We start from the raw sequence: 21,985 nt of genomic DNA, 5'->3' as shown, positions 1-21,985 counted from the left end.
TGCAGCACCCGGGTTGGAGGGGTTAAGCTTAATGGAAACTTCGGCGCACCACTCGGATAAATATCGATTATAGCCAATCAAATGGATTTGCGGGAAATGCTTCAAAACCAAGCATTTATGCATGTTTTAGAGATCACGTCGGACTAAAACCCTTCATAAACGATGGTCCAGGGAGCGGGCAACGGGGTAAAACCAAGCATTTATGCATGTTTTGCAAGATTGTATAGGAACTGATATAGTGAAACCAAGCCATATTTTGCCACTTTAGGGTTAATGGACCAGGCCGACGGAAATGCTCCTGAAACCATGCATGCATGAACGGTACGATGAGGAGCGAGCGAGGCGCCGTCATGCGCAGGACCGACGGATCCAAGAGCTCCGTCAGCCGTGGTGCAGAGCGGTGCAAAATGGCGTAGCAGCCACCCCTCCACCCGCCGTGACTACCTATCCAAGGCTTCAAGTATTTGGTGCGCCACCGCCTATGGCGCGTTCGGCTTGGTATAATGCTCAAGGACAGATCGAGGACCACGAAGAAGCTGGATCGGACACGACGCAAGCCAATGAAGCAGCGAATCGTAGTCCCCGCCAACTAGCGGTAGGTCGTTCGGTGGAGCAATCGCCTCTGAGCGACTGGGGTTGGTGTTGAGTCCGAGGTTAATGTTGCCGTGAACCCGGTCGAACAGGCGAAGCCACATTTGTTGTGCCGCTGTGAGGATCGATGACACGGCTGGAGGTCGGACCTCATGCAGGGCGGCACGAGGTCGATGCTGGGCGACGAGGGATTGCTGGCTCGCTGCCGAAATGGGCCGTGTGTGTGAAAATGTTTCCCGCGTTGTTTCCATTCGGTTGTGGGGGTCCAACGGAACCGAGGCAAACTCGTATGTCGGTTCGGAAGTGGATTTTGCGATGTTTACAAATCCACGGACACCGGTTTGAAACGCACTACGCGTTCATGTTACTTGCATTTGATTTTTTGGCGACCCCAAAAGCTCGAGAAACCATGTACGTCACAATGAACATCAAGCGGCAGGCTTTAAAAGCAGCATCGGTCAGTCGAAGTACGGTGAGGAAGGCTATTGAATATTTCAACCACATGTCGAGAAAAGGGTGTCAAGCCGCGGCCCCCGTTACTTGACGTACAGCGCGTAATCGACCTCAGAAAAGGTCTGTACGTTCCTGAGTCCGCATTCTACGGGTACAATACCGGTAGAATGCGTGCCCGACATGATCTTCTCGGCATGATGAAGCAGTTCGGCCCACTGCAGGTAATTTTTTTTACAGTTTTCCCCGACTCTGCCGGCACCTACAACATTGCAATCAAGACAGGGATAGTTCCCGAGTCTGTTATTAATGACGCTAACCTACTGTTGGTGCCGAATCGAGCTGAGCGGAAAGAAATTGCAGCAGCACACCCTGTTGAATGCGCAAGATACTTTTTACGAGTTATGAAAACAGTTGTAGAAGTACTTCTGGGGTGGAACACGAAATTCCGCGCGCCAAAACGCGGCGGTGGTATTTTTGGTGTAGTTCGTACGTATGGTGCCGCGGCCTAGACGCAAGTTGCCGGGGACCTCCACGCTCACATCGCTGTGTGGTTACATGGATTTCCTACCACGGCATTAGACTATCATACAAATCACCGACTAGCGCGGGATTTCAAAACCGAGTGATTAGCCTCGCAGACAGAGTGTTGTGCACGAAGCCTCCATGTATTTACGAGGAACACAAATGTCCGAGTTGCTTCGCGATCGGTACGTTAGAGCCTATCCTTCCTGGAATTGATGCGTTCAGGCGTCCTCAGCCAGGTTCGGCTCCACCATCAACCAGTCATTGTCACGCTTGTCAAGCTAACTTCGGCGACAAAGACATAATAAGCCTGTCGGTCCAGAATCTTGCCAACAACCACAATATACTGATAGAAACATACCTTGCTGATTTCGAAAAATGCTGCCCGCCTTCGTGTGGGTCCGCCAGTAATTTGGCAACGTCCTTGCTCGTTCGTGATGTTCAGGTAGACTACTGGAACAGTTGTAGATCCTGCTTTAAGGTACGTATGCATTCTTCAGGTCCGTCTGTGAGATGAACTTCCGACATAACATCGATTTTTTTTATTAATGTACAGCCAACAATACGAACCCCCCAAGCTTCTATCCTGAAAACGTCCATCTCGGTCCGACAAGAGGACGGATCCACACTCAAGCTGCACCGTGCGGTGGGGTGTGAATATGTAAACGCATTCAATCCAATACTCATGGCCGCTCTCAAGTGTAACCACGATGCGCAGTTTGTTTTTTGTGGTTCGTGAGATACCGCATTTTACGTCGCGAAGTACTGAATAAACAAAACCGAGTGGAGAACAATCCAGCTTTATCGATCGCAGGTTTTGCAAAAAGGTTCAACAAAGCCGATGATCTACCGGAAGGCACGACTCCTATTGAGAGAGGTTATCTCATTTTGGGCTCGATGTTATACTCTGTTACGAATGACCAAGAAGTTGCGGCGACGATGGCGGCGCTCTAAATTCTTAACGATACCCCATTTTGGTTCTCACATGAATTCGTTCATAGAAATCTACGAATGATGCTACGGAAGACCACTGATTTTGTGGAAGTCACAATTTCGCAGCATGATACCCGAGATGGTCAGTCAGATGAGTCTAGCGTTTCCCGCGAAAACGCTTTGGAGCGATACTGGAAGCGCGATGCAACTCTTGAAAATATTTCGTTTTTGGAAATTTGCGAGCGCTACGAGTACATCGGCAGCCAACAAGCTAAATCGGCCTCCACCAGAACTAAGTGTCAATTTGTGAAACGTAGTTATCGGAAAGTGTTTGTTCTGTGTGGGGACGAGATTCCAGACATCTCTTCTCACCTAGACACTGAATACCACGAGTACTACTATACAGCACTTTTGACTCTGTTTAAACCCCATCGACGTTCAACACTCCTGGCCAACAACCAGACGTTGCTGCGAAGCTATCGCTCGTTTCTGGAAACCGGTGACGAAGAACACGTGCGGATGCTACGCAATTACGAAATGCAGTGGCAAGACTACTATCACTCTCAACGAACTGCAGACGACAGAGAGGAGACCCCCGAAGAGCTGTTGCTAAGGACTAGGCATCCTGCTACATCATCCTGGATGCCGTCCGAAAACGAAGATGAAGCACCGAAGATGATATTTCCCTCGATCCTATTCCTGATGACTTCATTGATGTCGCGGATACAATTACACACAATTCATCAACGACGAAACTCGTTAAATATGCTATCTCCACCGTGAGCGCTTTTGGTACCATCGCTACAGCTATATCAGCGGCCAGCAAACAGTACAATGCTTCTGATGGAGTTTCTTTGCCACCTGATTTTACTATTTCTTCGTACGCAACTCGATTAGTTAAGCCATTTGACGGAGGCGTGCGGTTTGGTACTCAAGAGTTCATTGAAACGTTTACCACAAGTCGCACCCGGCTTGAACGTTTACAAGAGTGTTTTGGACCCGTGCCGCCGCAGTGGACGCCAGCTACGCTGCCTCCTTTTCCGACAATTACCATGATTTCACAGGCGTTCAAACTAAATTTCTGGCAGCACGTCATTTTTGAGTTTTCCGCCCGCCATCTTCTCTACGCTTACAGTCGCGATATTGAAGATACAGTTGACGATGTTAACTTGGGCAGACCTGATCCTTATGGTATTAAGCCGCAGATGATCGCTTACCTTAGTGGTGAGGCTGGAACAGGAAAATCAACTGTCGTCGAGGCACTGTTGGCCATGGCTAAGTATTGGGGCCGCGAAGGAAGTGTCGAGACCCTAGCTTTCACTGGATCTGCTGCAATCAATATTCACGGGAAAACGATGCATAGCGCTCGTAATCTTAAGATTAACGGAGCTGAACCAAATTCAACCCCGTCAGCAGAGATGAAGGCACGATTAGGTCGAGTGGTTCTAGTCATAATTGATGAGATTTCGATTACCTACCAAGCGCTGTTAGGTGGCACAGACACTGTCTCGCGATCGATGTCACGCACGCCCGATAAATTCATGGGGGGGGGGCAGGCACGTACTGCTTATAGGCGACTTCCTCCAGCTACCACCAATGGGAGGTCATTCTTGTAAGTTTGATTCTTTTTTCTCTACGTACACAAAGGGTCTTAAGACTTACTGAATGACCTAATTCATAGGTTTCAACACATCATCTCCTACAACCAATCGAATGTGTCACACAGGCTACGCTCTATATGCCGCTATCAACTTTGTCGTCTTCTTAACCGAAAACATGCGCGCGCGGTCCGATCCTGTATACGCTGATATTTTGGATAATCTTCGCTGGGGCAGATTATCGGATGATCAACTTGATTTATTAACCCTTTTGCGATGGTTCTGTGTCTAACTAGCATGTTTTACAAAATCGCTCCAATCAGAATTTTGAATGATAATTTTAGCCAGTAAGGGTCGTACCAAAACATGGCTAAGTAGCATGTTTTACATCCCGCGAAGGATTAGCGCTTCTCCGCTATGGTAAAATTCTGAGTTGATAGGATGCACCGCTCACTAATGTTAACTTTCTTTTACATTGTACCATTGCCTTCTATAGATGCCTTCACACGCGCGAGGTACGCTGGCCGAGGAGCTACGAGTACGGCTCTGCCGGTGCTACTGCGAAGACCGAGTTGTTTCGATCGAGACCTGGACGCTCCTGTTCGTGGAGGAGCCCCACCGCTACTTCGGCAATGTACGTGAGGCGTCAGGGCTACTGGAGTTTTAGCAGAAGGGAGGCTGACGCTGAGAGATGTTGTGGACTCGGTAGGTGTGCGAGCTGGACACCATCTTCAACCCCACAAGGTAAGGCAGCGTCTTGGCAGCTTTGACGTTCATACCTAGGGGCTCATACTGGTGGTGTTGCTGTCGACAGGCGTATTACATTCAGGACGAGCTGTTCATCGGCTACTCCCGGCAGGAGTTGAGCAAGGAGGCGATCTTGCGCATCTGCGCCCACCTAAGCTACGTGCCCCCACCGCTGAAACCATGCGGGTGCTGACACTTCACCCTAACCACAGCGACCTCTTGAGCAAACGTTGTCTTGCCACTGCCCGGGAGGCCTCTCATGATCACGACGCGCCGAGGCGGGTACTGCATATACGCGCGGCAGTCCTCCCAATACGCCCGGTAGTCGTCAACGATTTGTCGGGCTTTGAACTCCATTTCTCACACGTCGGGTGTCGTCAAACCTCCAAGATTCCGCTGCTTCTGATGTTGACCACACCATATCACCGACCATGTGTGAACACACATAACATAAGTCAGCATTGACCTGGGATAGTCAACATCGACATCTTGGCCGGACCTGTTGCGCTCCTGGACGATCTCAGCGGCGACCGTCGGCCAGCAATTCGGCGAGCCCGGCCACAGCGTCACGGCGAGCGTAGCGGTAGCGGGCACAGCGAGAGCAGCATGACGAGCATGGCGGCGACCGGCATGGGCGAGAGCAGCACGGCGAGCATAGCGGCGGCCAGAGTAAGGATCAGCAGCATGGCGAGCTTGGTGGCGGCCTTGTCGGCGACGGTCAATGCGAGCCGGTCGACGGCATAGTTGGGGAAGCGCGCTGGAGCAGTAGCTGGCGATTTCGGAAATGAGGTTTGGGATTGAGCGCGCGGAAACGATCTTCTGGCACGGATCGCAGCGCGAGCGTGATTGGCCGCAAAACGGCTGGCCAATTACACGTCGCAAATTCAAACGATGGGGGCGCTGATTGGCGTAGATACCGGAGCGAACCCACGGGCGAAAATCTGCGTATTGCGCGAACTCAAAGCGCAAGTTGGAAAAGCGCGCGAAAAGCTGTGTGTTGCGCGAAGCTTGATGGCTGAAGCCAGGCTGATACCACTTCGTGTGACCTTTGGATTGAGCCAATGCTGATTGGCTTATTAGCTTCAACTTCAACCCTCGATAAGCACTCCGAATTATAGTAGTTCTTGATTTAGTGACTACCTAGTACGAGGGCATTTCTTTTGCAGTTCTATAGTAACATACTTTTGCAAGTTCTTCTGCAACAGAAATGATGGCAAACGGTGCCTGAACGTCGCTCGCCTCGCTACCTAGGCCAGTGTGGTGTCCTCACAAAACGCGGTACCCGTAGAAATGAAATACCAACCAATGCGTGCACACGGTTTCTATAGTTGAGCGCTAGCACCATTGATCTTGTCCGTCGAAAAAGCTCTGCTTCTGGGTGGTCAAAAGCTCACGAGACAGCACACTAATTCCCTCCTGTTCCTCGACAACATTGATACGAATAGACGTCTGTGACTTCAGCGAGGAATACGCCGCGCTAGCTAAGAACACGGATGGTTGATGACCCCCCCCTCCTTTATTTTACTGCAATTTACTACATATAGGAGCCCACACACCGCTTGACCTCCCGTGCCGTGCCACCGTGCTCCCGGCTGGGAGGCGGCGTTGCACGGTGGTGCTGCACTGGTGGTTGGGCCGGTCAAGTCACCACTGACACCTCCATGCATCCCCCAAAGCTCCCGGGAGCACCATTGCCAACGGACCCGAATTACCCTCGACGTTCGCCATACCACCGATACCAGCCACCCTCGGACCGCAGAACGCACCTCACTGGGCGACGCGGCGAGCCGCGGTGGCACGGCACGGGAGGTCAAGCGGTGTGTGGGCTCCTATATGTAGTAAATTGCAGTAAAATAAAGGAGGGGGGGGGGTCATCAACCATCCGTGTTCTTAGCTAGCGCGGCGTATTCCTCGCTGAAGTCACAGACGTCTATTCGTATCAGTGTTGTCGAGGAACAGGAGGGAATTAGTGTGCTGTCTCGTGAGATTTTGACCACCCAGAAGCAGAGCTTTTTCGACGGATAAGATCAATGGTACTAGCGCTCACCTATAGAAACCGTGTGCACGCATTGGTTGGTATTTCATATCTACGGGTACCGCGTTTTGTGAGGACACCACACTGGCCTAGGTAGCGAGGCGAGCGACGTTCAGGCACCGTTTGCCATCATTTCGGTTACAGAAGAACTTGCAAAAGTAAGTTACTATAGAACTGCAAAAGAAATGCCCTCGTACTAGGTAGTCACTAAATCAAGAACTACTATAATTCGGAGTGCTTATCGAGGGTTGAAGTTGAAGCTAATAAGCCAATCAGCATTGGCTCAATCCAAAGGTCACACGAAGTGGTATCAGCCTGGCTTCAGCCATCAAGCTTCGCGCAACACACAGCTTTTCGCGCGCTTTTCCAACTTGCGCTTTGAGTTCGCGCAACACGCAGATTTTCACCCGTGGGTTCGCTCCGGTATCTACGCCAATCAGCGCCCCCATCGTTTGAATTTGCGACGTGTAATTGGCCAGCCGTTTTGCGGCCAATCACGCTCGCGCTGCGATCCGTGCCAGAAGATCGTTTCCGCGCGCTCAATCCCAAACCTCATTTCCGAAATCGCCAGCTACTGCTCCAGCGCGCTTCCCCAACTATGCCGTCGACCGGCTCGCATTGACCGTCGCCGCCAAGGCCGCCACCAAGCTCGCCATGCTGCTGATCCTTACTCTGGCCGCCGCTATGCTCGCCGTGCTGCTCTCGCCCATGCCGGTCGCCGCCATGCTCGTCGTGCTGCTCTCGCTGTGCCGGCCGCCGCCATGCTCGTCATGCTGCTCTCGCTGTGCCCGCTACCGCTACGCTCGCCGTGACGCTGTGGCCGGGCTCGCCGAATTGCTGGCCGACGGCCGCCCGTGCCGCCGCCGCCATGCTCATCATGCTGCTCTCGCTGCCCCGCTACTGCTACGCTCGCCGTGACGCTGTGACCGGGCTCACCGGAAGGCTGCCCGACGTTCGCACTCGCCGCCGCCGCCATGCTCGCTGTTCATCTGTCGCCTACGCCGCCACTATGCTTGCAGCAGCTATGTTAACCGTGCAGCAGTCGCTGCTCCGGGTGCCTCTATGCTTGCCGTCAAGTTTTCTAGTGAGCTTCGATGCCTCGCTGATCTGGAGTTCCAGCGCCTTACGATGTCAATGTTGACATTCCCCAGCCCGAGGTTGAATCCCTCTTCTTTACATGTACGTGGGTGGGTGTGCGGCCGTCATGCACGTCGTTTCGCTTCTCGCGAGCTCGGTCGTGCTGCCCGTTGCTATGTAGCGGGTTACGTGCACGGTGAGTGCGACGTCGAGCGTGTATTTATCACTGTGAAAACAATGTTGAGGAGCTCTAGAAGCGGTTTAGGACATCTAGCAGTACCAGTCTATTTGTTATTCCCAAAGGAATCTGCTAAGCAATTCACCTGCGGTGTCAACATTGACACTTGCAACTCAACATCGAGATATTACAAGTATACGATCTGCTCTGTCGTGCTTCGTATCCGGATGTGTTTAGATTCGAAATTTAATATCAGTATAGTTGTATGATCAAGGTCAACAATGCCCACGTATCCGGATGCAAGAAGTGCGCCTTTTGCCCCCCCCCCTCCACCGTCACTCGTCGCGATGGCACAGAAGCGCCGAGTAGGCAGCGGGCGCGACGCCCAGCCGCCCCGGAAGGCGCGAAGAAACGCAGCGAGGACAGTGAACTCCGAGGCATCTGGTAAGCAAAACGCATCTTTCACTAGCAAAGCGTCGTAGCGATCTTATAGTAGACGTTCATAATGCTGCAGACGACGAGTTTGAAGTCGAGAAGATCATCGAGATGAAGTTCGTGCGTGGAGAGCCCAAGTACCATGTGAAGTGGAAGGGTTACGACGAGACGTCGTGGGAGCCGGAATCGAATCTGCATTGTCCTGAGCTCCTCAACAAGTTGAAGGCAGCACAACTTCAAGAGGCACGCGCGTTGAAGAAAAAATGCAACCCGAAAAGCGGACTTGCCTGACCGAGGTAGCCACGTGACGCCAAACGAGCTGGGAGCCTGCCTCCAATCTGAACTGCCCTGACAAATTGGAGAAGTTTAGGCGTCGCCAGAAAGCAGCCCGTCAAGCAATGCTCGAAACCCCAACTCCAGCTGAAGTCACCGATGCTACCGGGACGGTAGGCCATGACAGCCCTCGGAAAGATACCGATGAGAACGAGAAACCCAGCGGTGGATCTACAGCTCGCCAAGCAAGCAGAGCACCGATTCCAGAAAATAATGGAGTCGGAGTAACCAATGATGCTGACAATGTGGCTACCGAGAGCCGGCAAACCGATGATCGAACCGAAAATGACTACGAGTACGATTACCCGGATTACTTTCCCGACACTACTGAGGAAGAGGCGATCTCAAATGCAGGTGGTGGTGTTGAGCCTTGGGGTGACGGGATCTCAAACAATGCGGATGCTACGCCAGTACCGCGAGCAGATTCCAGAGGGTCAGGCAAGGCTCCCAGAAAAAGAAAATCGCCCCGGCAGACAGCAGAAACAACCGTAACACCCTCGCAAAATCGACGTACTCTTTCACCTCCCGGGAGTCGAGTATCTGGGAAGAAATCGAAAAGACGTGCGGAGATGCTTGCTGATGAAGTGAACGTGGGTATTGATGACGGTCACGAGGTGCTGGAATCGGATGGCTGTTCTGGCGAGAGTGCCGACGACGGTTCTGAAGATGAGTTTGCAGATGAGCTTTATATTGCGGATGATACCGGAAACGAAAGTTTTAGTGTCGAAACAGCAGAGGGAATTCGCGCGGTTGCCGGCCCCCAGGACTACATAACAGATGAAATGCTTCGAGGCATGTCTGACAATGGTTGGGAGTTGCTACCGGTAACCGACGAACGGGATGACTTGAACCTGTCCGGCGCTACGGATGTGTTTACGGACCCTCCTCAACTTACTGCCTCGGCTATAGAGGCAGCGAAAACGATGAAACCTTCTGATCTTTTTTTACTACATGCCGAAGACTCTCTGGACGGAGATTGCCGAGGAAACTAATCGTTACGAGCGTCAGACACGACCGGAAAGACTTCGACAGGCGAAGTTGTCCATTGAAAAGAAGACGGACGACATCCACAAACGCAAGGAAATGTTTCAAGCAAAGAAAAAGGAGCTGGACCCGTTCAAAGACGTACTTGCCGCGGAGATCATGCATTTTCTGGCCCTAGTAATATCCAGGGCAATTTGCCCGATAAAGTCTCGACTGGAAGATCATTGGAAGACGCGAGCCCGTGGAGCGATCCCAGCTGGAACTTGGTCGCCATTTATGGTTCGCAAGCGTTTCAAGGAGATTAACAGGTACTGTGACTTCCACGTTATTTTAATAAAGGGCCCACTAACACGTCCTTCGCCAGATTTCTCCACTTTACGAACAACCAGGCTCCGCAGGCTAAGACGGACCGGGCATGGAAGATTCGCAACGTGATAAACAAGTTACAGACTACTTTCAAGGATGGAATGGAATTAGGGCGCTGGGTTGCATTCGACGAGATGGTTATCCCTTCAAGAAGTTCGCGGAACAAAATACGAGTTTTCCTGAAGAATAAGCCGCACAAGTACGGCACCAAGCTGTTCGCTGTGTGTTGCGGGAAAACCCACTACTGCTCCAGGTATGCTCATTTGCGCTATTTTATATAGTTGGTATCTGAACGCTGTGGATTCATGCTCAGGTTTGAGGTTTATTGCGGTAAGAAACAAAACAGTCAATTTGTCGACACCAGAAGTGGACCAGCTGCTGTGGTTCGAAACCTTAAAGCCTTGTGGGAACAGCGTCGGGTGGATCGATCCAAGAAGCGAATCATCATCACTGATCGCGAGTATTCTTCGGTGACGTTGGGGTTTCGTTTGATGGACATGGGGTACTACAATATCGGGACGGTTTCTACGACGCGTCTTGGCTTCCCCGAAGACTTAAAGACCGACAAAAAATCAGCTTCGAGAGGGATGCCGCGGGGCTCATACATTCTTGCTCGGAACAATACGAATCGTCAAATGTACTCGACGCGGTGGGTTGACTCGAAAATTTGCTACTTTGTGGCGACTGTGGCCTCCGCTAGACGTGCGATTGTGCGGAGGAAGCAAAAGGACCGCTCACAGGCAAACATTCCGTGTCCGGGATTTGTGGTATTGTACAACAAGTACATGGGGGGGGGGGTGACAGTCACGACCAGTTACGTCTGCAAAGGTACGTGTTGCTCTGTTGCGGTTCTGCCGCCCATCACTTTCGCTGAAAATGCTTCTGACTAGGTACTCCATCCAAAGAGTCATGCGACCGAAGAAATACTACAAAACTGTTTTCTACGGGCTTCTCGACATAGCTGTTATTAACGCTTTTATCACCCACCGTGAGTACGCGAAGTCGGTGGGGGAAAACCCTCTTTCACACGCGGATTTTCTCATTCAGCTACACGAGGAGCTACTCGCTCTCGGAGATGATGACTTCCTGGAAACGGTGCCAGTCGCCGAAGCCGCTGTTACCGAGGTGGAGCCAAGATCTAACCAGACACCAGTTTCGACGGCGTACTCGCTAGCAAGCTCGAAGCATCAATTGATGGTGTCGACGGACAAGACAGCGAAGGGCAAGTTCAAGTTTCGCGTGTGCAAAGTTTGTTCGGTACTGCGTGGTGCTGGCAGGCCTGGATCGAATCGACCTCCCGGCACAACGCGTCAAGCAGTGCTCCACTGATCGAGGAAGACTGTTTTGTGTTCCAAGGCGCGACACGTATCCGATGGTAATTCTGTATCGTGCTTTAATATTTGGCACTCGAAATGGAAGAACGGAGATCAACTTCCGCACTCTGAAAAGCTCGGACGGATTCGAATGCGTCGGTCGAAGGAGGAGTTACGCGCGGAAACGATGGACACAGCTTCCTCGGATGCTGTACTGCCAAGGCAATACGAGACCGATGTTCAGAATGCCAATCGGGCTGCTTCGGTGTCATCATCGCAGTTACCGGTTCCTAGTGTCACGCGAAACGTAGAGGTACAAGTGCATCAGCCAGAGCGGCCAGGCGCAGATGCAGCAGGACAGGATGAAGAAGGAGTAACTGCGACTGAGAGGCCCCCGGATGAGAGCGAGCGGGAGGCCGTGGCGGAAGTGCTGGCGGAGCTGCTCGGCGCGGTGGAATGTACGCTCAGCGGGGTCGAGCAGCAGAATGAGTCGGATAATTAGGTGGGAGTCAATATTTCACTGCGAAGTCGATCTTGACAAAATAAGCCTGCAAGAGAGAGCGAAGCCAGCTTTGACTCGACGGCGGTCAAGCTGGTTGTCAACGTTGAGATCTACGTTTTACTGCGAAGTCAATCTTGACATCTGCCATACAAAATTTAATACAAATACGCCTGTGAGGGAGAGCGAAGTCAACCTTGGCATCGACAGCGGCCAAGCTGGTTGTCAACGTTGAGATCTATGCTACAATAAGAAAGCGATGACGGAATATATGTAGGCATGGGCTTCTTCATTACATCTCAGCATCGCTAACAAAATATGTATGCTTCTGTGAAGCTGGGCTAAGCACTTTCCGACGTACTAGCGTCTCAACGATACCCCAAGTCGAGGAAACATCACCTCGGTCTGATACGTCCAGACAGCAAGCCACTCGAGCGCAGCGGCTTCTTGGACTCGAGCTTTATACTCGAGCTCTTTGAAGCCGCCGCTATTGGTGCCGTGGTCCAGGGATTTGTAGTAGAGCTTGGGAAGTTTGCAGCTGCGCTGGTGGTGCGGCGAGTGCGCATGGTACTGCGAGTAGCCGTAGCCCAGCATTGGCGAAGAGGAAGGAGGAAGTCAGGCGGGTGTACTGCCGATGGAATGGGGGGGGCTTGTGCCGCCAGCGCTCGCCTCGCCTGCAGTCGAGAAACACGTCAGCAATGGGGCAACAGGCTGGCTAGAGTGAGCAGCGTACCGAGATTGAGTTGTTCTGCTTTCGGTTGTGCCTCGTACGTCTCGTCGTTGCAGTAGAAGGCGTCCCTCATGTACCGTGCCGTGCTTGCCCTGGGATAGTGTCACAGCGATTGGCGAGCACGTCCATCAACCGCAATATTCAGCTCAGAACAATTCACTCACTTAGCGAATGTTCGCATTATCCTGCGAATTACGCCAAGGTTTTTTCGATCGAAATCTCGCCAGAGCTTAATATTACGGCCGTATCCAAGATTTGATCGGATAACTCAGACCAATGAGATTGACAGCCGGTGGAACCCAATGAGTCGGCGCAGGCCGCTGGGGACCTCGCTTACCCTATCCCGCCAGTATACAAATTTCTATATTAATCTTATCCCTGCGAAATCGGGATAAGAGCGGTCGCCGGTGGGTTAAACCCTCGCGTACAGTCAGTGAACGAAGTCGAAATGTCGAGGCCACAACTTAGCAACATATTTCACCGGCCTATTGTTGTATCTACCAACAAACTTAGATGCCCTATAAACCACCTGATGCTTCTTAAAGTCGCAGCAAAACACGACGTCGCCGTTTATGAATGCCTGGCTCGACCGTCGTCAAGGTCAAAAACTATTGTTGACAAACTCGCCAAGGCTAACGATGATATGACCAACCGAGTCCCGATGAAACTACTATTTTACGTCGGAATGCCTGTGATGGTCACTTGGAAACATCCTGCACTTCTTCAATCCGACATAATTGCAAATGGGGTTATCGGGTCAATCGCAGGTGCATTTCCCCCGCTCGCCCAGCTTGAATCCACGAGATATACCATTGAGGGATCCCTCATCCACCGACTACAACAGCAACCAGATCTACTTCTAATCAAACTTCTCGGTTCCACCGAAACATTCGTCACTGACTTCCCGGAGGGAGTGATTGAATTGCCGCCGCTCCACGCAAGTCTCTGACTTAAACACATTCCGAACTTGTCGCAATCTAGCATCACTGTCGATCAATTCGCTGTGGTACTGGCTTTTGCGTGCAGTACCGAAAATTTGCAGGGCCAAACTTGTCATGATGGAGTTATTGTCACGCCCCTCATCCGCTCCAGGGGATGTCCCACGCAGTCATTTTATGTGGCATTATCGAGAGCAACAAGCTAAGCTGGCCTGACACTTACGGAAAAGATCACTCGCTCGTACGCACTGAACTTTGTTCCAAGTGAAGAGACTGTCGATGAAATGTTGCGTCTTATTGATCTCGTGCGGTTTCATCCGAGGCAGATATCGCTGAGTTTAGAGCGTGGAAGGGAAACCAGCACCCATAGGACCAATGAGAAGGAGGCGGTACGCGTGCTTGCCTCTTCACATGAAGACACGCGTTATTTCTCATACTTTACTAACATCAACATTTTAATCCATGGTACGCTCTATCAAAACACCATAGGGTATCTCACCATTAACTCACATTGCTGCTGTAATGATTATCTTGATTGTTTTTGCACTTCACATGTAAACACATATAAAAACATTTCATCTCGAGGGGTTATCATATAGATATGTCCTCTTTTACTTTGTTTTACTTCAAGTATTTCTTTGTGTGTTTTGAGCATGCTTTACCTTTTGGGTTCGTTCCACTTCAACTTTCCTTTGAAGAGGAGAGTCCTCCACAGAGCGAAATTATGCCCCACGATGTTTAACATCAACTCGATCCTACCCTAACAACTACTACGCAGTACGATCCTGTCACCACATTAAACTAAAACCAACAATGTGCAGATCGCCACGTTTCACCCATGTACATCCTTACTACAACTGCCAAATACCACAGAAAATCGTTACTACAAACACGCGATACCCAAATGAACTAACTCTTTTTCATTCAACGCGTTCATTTGATTTATGGTCACCTTTAATTTCCTAAAAATTAGAATCAATCACTACGCAGTTTGGTTGTGCGGCTGCTTGGACTTCAAGAGCCTCGAACGATCGATACAGATCACAAATGGTATCGGCAGACAGTGGACGCCACGTTCGACCGTTCAACGCTACAGCATGATCAAGATTTCTGCACGCAAAGGTAACGGTGTGAATCTTGCCATGGCGATTTGCACTTCTCCAATAACTTTCTGCTTCTTGTGCCAACCAGTCGCACGCATCCAACGCCACATTCAGATCGTCAACAATCACTACATCTGACATCCGCAGTGAATTTGCCACGTCTTGCTGGAAAAGGCTTCGAGCATGCGGACCGCCACGGCCTTTTGAATCTGATGTAGCGCGCCCGAACACACTCGCACCTTTCGGTCGTTCATATCTGTGTTGGCCGAAAAATGAAATTCCTCCCGAAATTCCCTCGCGAGAATGTCCCCGAACGTGCTCTTACCACACCCAGGCAATCCACGTAACTCCACCATGCACTTATCATGATCCCACGTTCCCCCCGTAAAGTCATCAACATTACCCAATTCCGTGTTCCGCCATTGTATTGCGAGCTCGTAGGGCATCTGCTTCAGCTCCGTTGATTTCATACTTTTCCTTTGTCGGCAGCTAAATCTTCTGCACACACGCAAACAAGAAGAATAGTAGGTTAGACAAAGCGTCAGATAGGAGAGAGTCGGATCAGATAGAGCTCTACGCACCACCTTCTGTGGCGTCGTTTCCACCTGAACTGGGGAGCTTCGCCACGGTGCTGGTATCGCCTTCAGGTGCACGGAAGATAGGTGAGACTTCAAGCTCTGGCTGTTGCCGGAGGAAATCGACGGCTTCTGGTACTGACTGCGGCTCGGAGCGCGGTGACGGCTTCGGGGGGCACTGACTGCAGCTAGTAGGAGGGCGACGGCTTCGGGCACAGGCTGCTGCTCCAGGCACGGACTGATGCTCGGGAGCACCGAGGGCAGCGACGACTTCCACCAGTGGTTGGTGCGCAGATTCGCGGAGGGCGCTAGCGACTTCCGGTACTTGTGGCAGCTTCAGGCGAACTGAGGGCCGTAGCCGCGACTCGGAGGGCAGCGACGACTTCGGGACCTGGCTGTGGCTTGTGTGCGCGGAGGGCAGCCGCGACTTTGGTCACTGGCTCACGTTCCGAGGGCAACAGCAACTCGGACGCCAACGATAACGACGGCTTCAGGGACTAACTGATGTTTGGGTGGACGGAGCGCAACAACGACTTTTGGGACTGACTGCTGCTGGAAGGGCAGCGACGACTTCGGGCACAGGCTGCTTCTCTGGCGCGAGTACAGCAGCGCCTTTGGGCACTACCTGCGGCTTGGAGTGCAACAAAGACGTCGAGACTGGTTGCGGCTAGAAGGGCAGCTGAGCCTTCAGCAACTGGCTGTGCCCCGGAGGACAGCGACGGCTTCGGGCACTGGCTGCGGCTCAGAAGGCAGCTACGACTTCAGGGCCGGGCGCTTCGACGACTTGATGGAAAATTGATGGAAAATGGCTTCATCATTTTAGAACCGGTTCTCTGCTTCACATACCATTTACACAATTTTCTTGTTCTCATACAAAATCCTCTATAACTCGTTGAAGCCATGTGATATCGATTTTGTGGTTTCCAACCTCGGTACGGGACACTAAAGTGATGTATCCATTCTCTATCGGTATATTTTTACTCTCTTCAATTTCATTTCTTTCAGCAGCCGCATCAGCTCATCCGTGCTGCGGCTGTCGAGCTGCCATCATGGCGAAGCCGAAACACGTAGCGCTAGCAAGCGCAACTAGCACCGACCCTGCGACGACGACGAAGCGACGCAAAACGTCCGGAGGCTCAGGGCGCGATGCCATACCGGCGCCTGCGCCGCCATCTTCTATACGGATTCATGGTGAGCCAACGGGGGCAGCGGTGCAAGCAATGGGCGACCCTCATCCCGACGGTTTCACCTTGACGAAGCTTGCAGAAGCTTGCGAGGCGCTCCATTCGACGCTCAAGCGTGCTAAAGATGGCAAGCGCCAATACGGAAAACGCACCAAAATGGAGAAGTATCGACTATCCGATCACCAGAATGTACTCTTCGCCAACAGTTAGAGATCGGCTCGCAATGACGGAAGACCACTCGACCACCTACGCATGTCAAAGAGCTGTCACTTCACAACCTTTCTTGAAAATGATGCTATATTAGAGGCCATGCAGCCTTTTATCATTTCTGAACTACACGCGGCGCTAGAGGAGGAGCGCCGATTTGCGTCCGTGGGACGTTCAACCACAGTGGCACAATGGCAGGAGAAGTTTGCAAGACACCAACGTATTCATCAGCAGCAAATTGCTGACATCGAAGTTTATACGGCGAGCTGCGTGGATATGCTTGCCAGTGCTCGGAAGCTTGCGGAGGATTGTCGCGGGCACGTATCCTAGCTCGAGGAAGAGATCCGCACCCTCAAGCAAAGCGTTGGATCGCCCCGAAGTACCCAAGAACTGGAACTTCGTGCACCTGCTATCAACGCTCGCGAAGTGCACCTACGCGACAAAGAGTAGGAGTTGAAACGGAAAGAAGACGAGCTTGCAGCTCAATCAGCCTGCCATGACGAAAAGGTGAATGATTTTCGACGTCAAGTTCAAAAGCTAGAGGAAGATCGCCGCCGCCTGGAAGACGAGATTGACGAAAAGCGCCAGCAAGAGCGGCGCTGCCATGCAGCAACAGCAAGACCTGAACGACGCGTGGAAGCAGGAACATTCCGCCATCCAGAAAGCGCTACAGCGGCGCGTTCAGTGTCTTGAAGAACAAAAGAAGAGTAATGGCTACGCTCCTGAAAGTAACGGGTGGAAACAGAGATTCACTGTCGAGCAGAATGTCAAGAGAGCTGCGCAGGCTGCGCTGGAGGAAGCGCTCCGAGAGGCAGCTGATTCACGGAATCAAATCGCCGAGCTGAATTTACGCCTAGTATCCTACTTCTCAGGTGCAGCTGCGGAGCACGACATCGAGCTTTTTGCAAAGCGTTTTGCCGTCCCTACTCACGGTAAGACACACATCTATTTCACTTGAGATCATTACTCACAACTTCTACGTTTACTCTCTGTTGTTAACATACTTGCAGATGGCATTTCCTCAAGATTCAAGCAGCGCGTTTTTACGGTGAACATTATGAAGAGAATTCAAAGATCCCGAGGTGTCGAGCTCGGCGCAGACATCTACAACTTCTCGCAGCAGCGGAACCAGCTATGCCACGACTACACTGCAACTAATGCGATTAGCATTCCGCACGAGGATTTTAAGCGCTCTGCAGCAAAGTTCGAGCCGTCGTGCGTGACTTGCATGCGGCGTATTCGCAGTAGCAACTCCAATCCGCTTCTTTGCCTGCTCGATGACTTAAGTGAGATCCATGTGAGTTTCAAGAAAATCTAAAAAGTCGTTTTCTGTTTGCACTTGTTTAGTTTTTAGTAGGTTGAAAGATCTCGTGCGCGAAGAGCCCTCGACAGAGGACTCGAGGCGCGCTACTGTTTACTTCGGAGGCGAGGCAAGGGTCTAAATATCTCAACTGCAGCATAAACCACCGAACGCTACTGTCCAATCCTACATTTTCTGTGCGAGTTTGCTAGTCTTCTGCGGGTTTCGCCGCTTCTGAGGATTCTGGCACTCCATATGACCGTCGTTGAGCACTGTCGGTACAGTAGCTTCCTAGAGCGCGTTGGGTTCGTCCCGTACCCGGGTATCTGGAGCGCGTACCAGTGGTCCGGGCGACGGACTCGTGTTGTGACGGACCGGTCGCTGCGGGGTATCGTGCTTAGCGTACCCAAAAGTGGCGACGAACAGCGCACGGAGAATGCGTTGAAGGTCCACGTGCGAGGTACCTGGACGAGCGGCCGTGTCTGCGGTCAACGGAAGCCGAGAAGACCACCCAGGACGGGTGTCGCGCTGTGTGGGCAATGGTGTGTATAGTGAAGAAGAGGAGTTGCACGTCCGAGGATGGAGGACACAGCAAGAGATACCCAGTGCTGTCCACGAGGGGTATCACCCTCACGAAGACCAAGCTACCCTGTCAGTTTCATAGTTAGCTGACACTCGTAAATCTACCCTGTTCAAGAACAAGCAACACTTTCATTATTTTCTACATCCCTACTCTTTCGACTACAACTACTGCTCCGACTCCTCGCACTCCTCCTAACTCCTTTCAGCCGCGGCGTACTTTAACGACCCCGAATAAGGTGGGATACGACAACTGGTGGAGAAGCAGGGTACGCTGCTAGCTGAATCTGAGACCGAGAAGAGCGTCCGAGCCGAGTGAGTCGATCCGGAGGCTGACGACCCAAGACAAGTGGGGGCGTCACATTCTACACTGAGAAAGCCCACGCCGAGTGACCATGACGCAAGGAGACTTCCGAGTCCAAGAAGACGTGACAAGAGAAGGATTCACTCCGCTGGATCAGGAGGGGGCGAGGTACCTCCTCCCGCCGCGGCTGCCCAAAGAGACCCCGCCGCAGCCGCCGCACCCAGTGCGATGACGACCAACCCCACGAGGCCCGCGTTGCCGGTGCCCGATCGGACTACGCCGGAAGGCATCGCTGCAGCCCGAACGGCGCTCCAACGCGCCGTGGAGGTCACGCGCCGTCACTCTGACCCGCACATCAGTCTGGGGTGGACTGGTGCGACGGTTCAAGTCGCCGGACCTACCCAGGCTGCTCCGAGTGCTGGAACGGCCCCGAGTGCAACGGTGGGCTACGGCAGCGCCCCCGTGAGCACTGCCCCTCCTCCGACCCAGACAAGCATTCTAGCCACCCCGACGAGTGCCCCGGGGTACGGCGTTGGGTGGGTACCCCTGCCTGAAGCTCCGCAGGCCCCTGTCGGTGGTGTCCCGCCGCCTCAAGCGGCCCCAGCAGCACCTCAGGCCCGGTGGGGTCACCAGTACGTCGCTTCTCAAGCTGCTGTTGGAGGGATCCCTCCGCCTCCGATGGTGCCCGTGAGTACGGAGCGGGATGGGTTACGCAAGGGTCAGTGGTCCTGCTACCGCTGCCGTGCCGACCTGGGTACAGACTCCTCAGGCTGGAGGGGCACTGCCTACTCCGACCCCGACGTCACGAATCCGCACGGCCATCGCTTCGTACGGTGGCTACTCCCTGGTAGATCTACCTGGTGCGGCAGGCGCGGGAGCCTCTGACCTACCTGGAAGTGGTGGGTGGGGGGTGGGCGTGACACCCCAACCTCCACACCAGTACGTCGGAAGTACGCTGGGTTAGACAACCCAGGCGTATTACGGCGCTGTGACACCCACTCCAATGTCCACGGCGGCTTCTTCCCGTGCCCTTCGCCCCCATGGCGAACACGTTGGACTTGCCATCGCACATCAAGAACGCCGTGAAGCTCATTCCCCTGTTCTACACTGAGAACGCCTCGGTGTACAAAGCCAAGAGGTTCTGGGAAGGGCCACCGAGGTCCTGGACGACCAGCTACGCCTCAGTGCGTTCCGAGGGTGCCTTAGCCCACCGGCGACCGTTAACCCGATTTTGCTGGGATAAGAAAAATCTCGGGGGAAAGTGCCGGCTCAAGCCATACAGGTGATTAGGGTCACTGCGACTCTTCAAGGTACCGCCGACAGCGTTTTGGCCAATGCGATCTGTTTGCGGATTTCTTACCTTGAAAGGTAGATGGGCATGGGTGCCGGGCTTCCGCGCCACCATTGGCCACCGCACAAGCATTTACACCCGCAGAATGCCAGGTGCCCACGCAGGATTAGCGCTTCTCTGCTATGGTAAAATTCTGAGTTGATAGGATGCACCGCTCACTAATGTTAACTTTCTTTTACATTGTACCATTGCCTTCTATAGATGCCTTCACACGCGCGAGGTACGCTGGCCGAGGAGCTACGAGTACGGCTCTGCCGGTGCTACGACCTATTTAAAGTCAAGCACACGTTTCGGCGATGGCACATCTTCACCATCTCCCATGGGTACATCTCCACCATCTTTGAACAGTATCTCGTCCACCTGCAAGTGGTCGCCCTTCTCCAAGCTCATCTCCAGCGACGGCTTCTCACCAGCAGCCAAGCTGAGAAGGTGGTTCGATGACGTTTCGTCGTCACCCTCACCAACCTTCACGGCATGCAGGCCCACCACTTTGGTCTTCTTCGGCTTTTTCGCGCCAGGCGCGGTCTTGATGTCCGTCCGGAAACGTTGACCACCGGGACGGGCAGGGTGCTGTTCCTTAGCTTCTTCAGTCGAGCAAACAGAGACCCAACATCCTTCCAGTTGGAGGCCAACACACGGCCCAACTGCTTCATCAGCTTGATGAGCCCCGCCGCATCTCCCAGACCATAAGCCTGCTCTAGAAGCCCCCATACTTCACATGGGCCCATCTTCGAGAGAGTGTCCGGTAGGGTGGGCAGGAACCCATTCAGCAGCGCTTGGTTGAACAGGTTCTACACGGCCGTGTGGGCCCGGTTCCAGTGCACCAACTCCTAGCGCCCATCACGCACTGCCTCCGCTATCGCACCCTCGCCAGAGGGGACGAGTGGCTTCTCAGGTCGACCATCGAGGAACGTAGCCATGAGGACCATGGCGTACGGTTGCTCCTTATCCAGCAACTTTCGTAGGTACGCTTGGTCGAGGTCGTCGCTGTGCGTGCACACTTTATCCTTCCACTTAGTGAGCTCTTGCTTATTGCCGGAGAAGCGCTCCAGGCCAAGCGAAGAGTTGGGCTTCAGACTTTGAGTCATCTTGAGCGAGGAAGAGAGTCTTGGTCGTATTTGAAATGTTGCACTTGTTATTTGGTCGTCAGTTTTGAACTGAGAGAGGCACGGGCATCGGGCTGTCCCGATACCTGCCTCTCCTCCAGTCATTACATCCCTCGGCAGATAGTTTTTCGGATGTGCAGCTCCTTTCATCTGATTGAATAGTACTTACCTTAAATTAATAATTAGCCAATCACTGACTTATTTGCTGTTTGATTAGCCAGTTGTATGCCTTAACAGTATCTACATGCATTTCTTCATATTTTTTAATGAAGTTGCAATCGTGTACTTCTCTGGCCCACTTAAGAAACAACGTTCGGTATTAAACCTCAATTTGATGTGGGCCACATGTCAATTATGATTCGTTATAATAACGCGTTGCATCTTATGATTGGCCAAAATAAAATGGGTCTGTACATGTCGAGATAATTGCGTAGAAACCCCTCAAAACTATAGCCCTTCTAGCTCGTCTCCAACAGGCGCTACAACATCGGCAACCGCACATATGGATAAAGCAATCACTCGCGATAACGGTGCTATTTAAGTT

The 21,985-nt window shown here is 52.4% G+C and overlaps 7 protein-coding genes across 7 annotated transcripts; 5 read left to right on the top strand and 2 right to left on the bottom strand.

Moving 5' to 3' along the window:
- Positions 1-4,593: 4,593 nt before the first annotated feature.
- PHYSODRAFT_328904 (hypothetical protein) lies at positions 4,594-7,797 on the top strand (the record flags this gene model as incomplete). Its single annotated transcript, XM_009525263.1, has 4 exons — positions 4,594-4,731; positions 4,807-4,841; positions 5,369-5,575; positions 7,401-7,797. The coding sequence occupies 4 exons, from the start codon at positions 4,594-4,596 to the stop codon at positions 7,795-7,797; spliced, it is 777 nt and encodes a 258-aa protein (XP_009523558.1).
- Positions 7,798-9,832: 2,035 nt separating this feature from the next.
- On the top strand, positions 9,833-10,533 carry PHYSODRAFT_497812 (hypothetical protein; the record flags this gene model as incomplete). Its single annotated transcript, XM_009525262.1, has 2 exons — positions 9,833-10,194; positions 10,251-10,533. Coding segments are annotated over 2 exons (645 nt in total), but the record flags the coding sequence as incomplete, so codon positions are not given.
- A 607-nt stretch (positions 10,534-11,140) lies between these two features.
- On the top strand, positions 11,141-11,689 carry PHYSODRAFT_403586 (hypothetical protein; the record flags this gene model as incomplete). The annotated part of the gene is made up of 2 exons (XM_009525261.1): positions 11,141-11,569; positions 11,591-11,689. Coding segments are annotated over 2 exons (528 nt in total), but the record flags the coding sequence as incomplete, so codon positions are not given.
- Positions 11,690-14,694: 3,005 nt separating this feature from the next.
- On the bottom strand, positions 14,695-16,259 carry PHYSODRAFT_298802 (hypothetical protein; the record flags this gene model as incomplete). Its single annotated transcript, XM_009525260.1, has 5 exons — positions 14,695-15,074; positions 15,417-15,805; positions 15,856-15,911; positions 15,958-16,035; positions 16,257-16,259. 5 exons carry the CDS (start codon positions 16,257-16,259, stop codon positions 14,695-14,697), a joined length of 906 nt encoding a protein of 301 aa, XP_009523555.1.
- A 200-nt stretch (positions 16,260-16,459) lies between these two features.
- Positions 16,460-16,804, top strand: PHYSODRAFT_298801 (hypothetical protein; the record flags this gene model as incomplete). Its single annotated transcript, XM_009525259.1, has 1 exon — positions 16,460-16,804. The coding sequence occupies one exon, from the start codon at positions 16,460-16,462 to the stop codon at positions 16,802-16,804; it is 345 nt and encodes a 114-aa protein (XP_009523554.1).
- Positions 16,805-18,356: 1,552 nt separating this feature from the next.
- PHYSODRAFT_298800 (hypothetical protein) lies at positions 18,357-20,095 on the top strand (the record flags this gene model as incomplete). The annotated part of the gene is made up of 6 exons (XM_009525258.1): positions 18,357-18,631; positions 18,654-18,752; positions 18,799-18,949; positions 19,060-19,812; positions 19,836-19,883; positions 19,949-20,095. 6 exons carry the CDS (start codon positions 18,357-18,359, stop codon positions 20,093-20,095), a joined length of 1,473 nt encoding a protein of 490 aa, XP_009523553.1.
- An 812-nt stretch (positions 20,096-20,907) lies between these two features.
- Positions 20,908-21,348, bottom strand: PHYSODRAFT_453952 (hypothetical protein; the record flags this gene model as incomplete). Its single annotated transcript, XM_009525257.1, has 2 exons — positions 20,908-21,126; positions 21,184-21,348. Coding segments are annotated over 2 exons (384 nt in total), but the record flags the coding sequence as incomplete, so codon positions are not given.
- Between the last annotated feature and the right edge of the window lie 637 nt (positions 21,349-21,985).

This window comes from Phytophthora sojae, assembly GCF_000149755.1.
Source record: "Phytophthora sojae unplaced genomic scaffold PHYSOscaffold_3, whole genome shotgun sequence".
NCBI classification, from domain to species: domain Eukaryota; phylum Oomycota; class Peronosporomycetes; order Peronosporales; family Peronosporaceae; genus Phytophthora; species Phytophthora sojae.
Note: the sequence above shows the minus strand (reverse complement) of the source record. Positions and strands in the feature narration are given on the sequence as shown.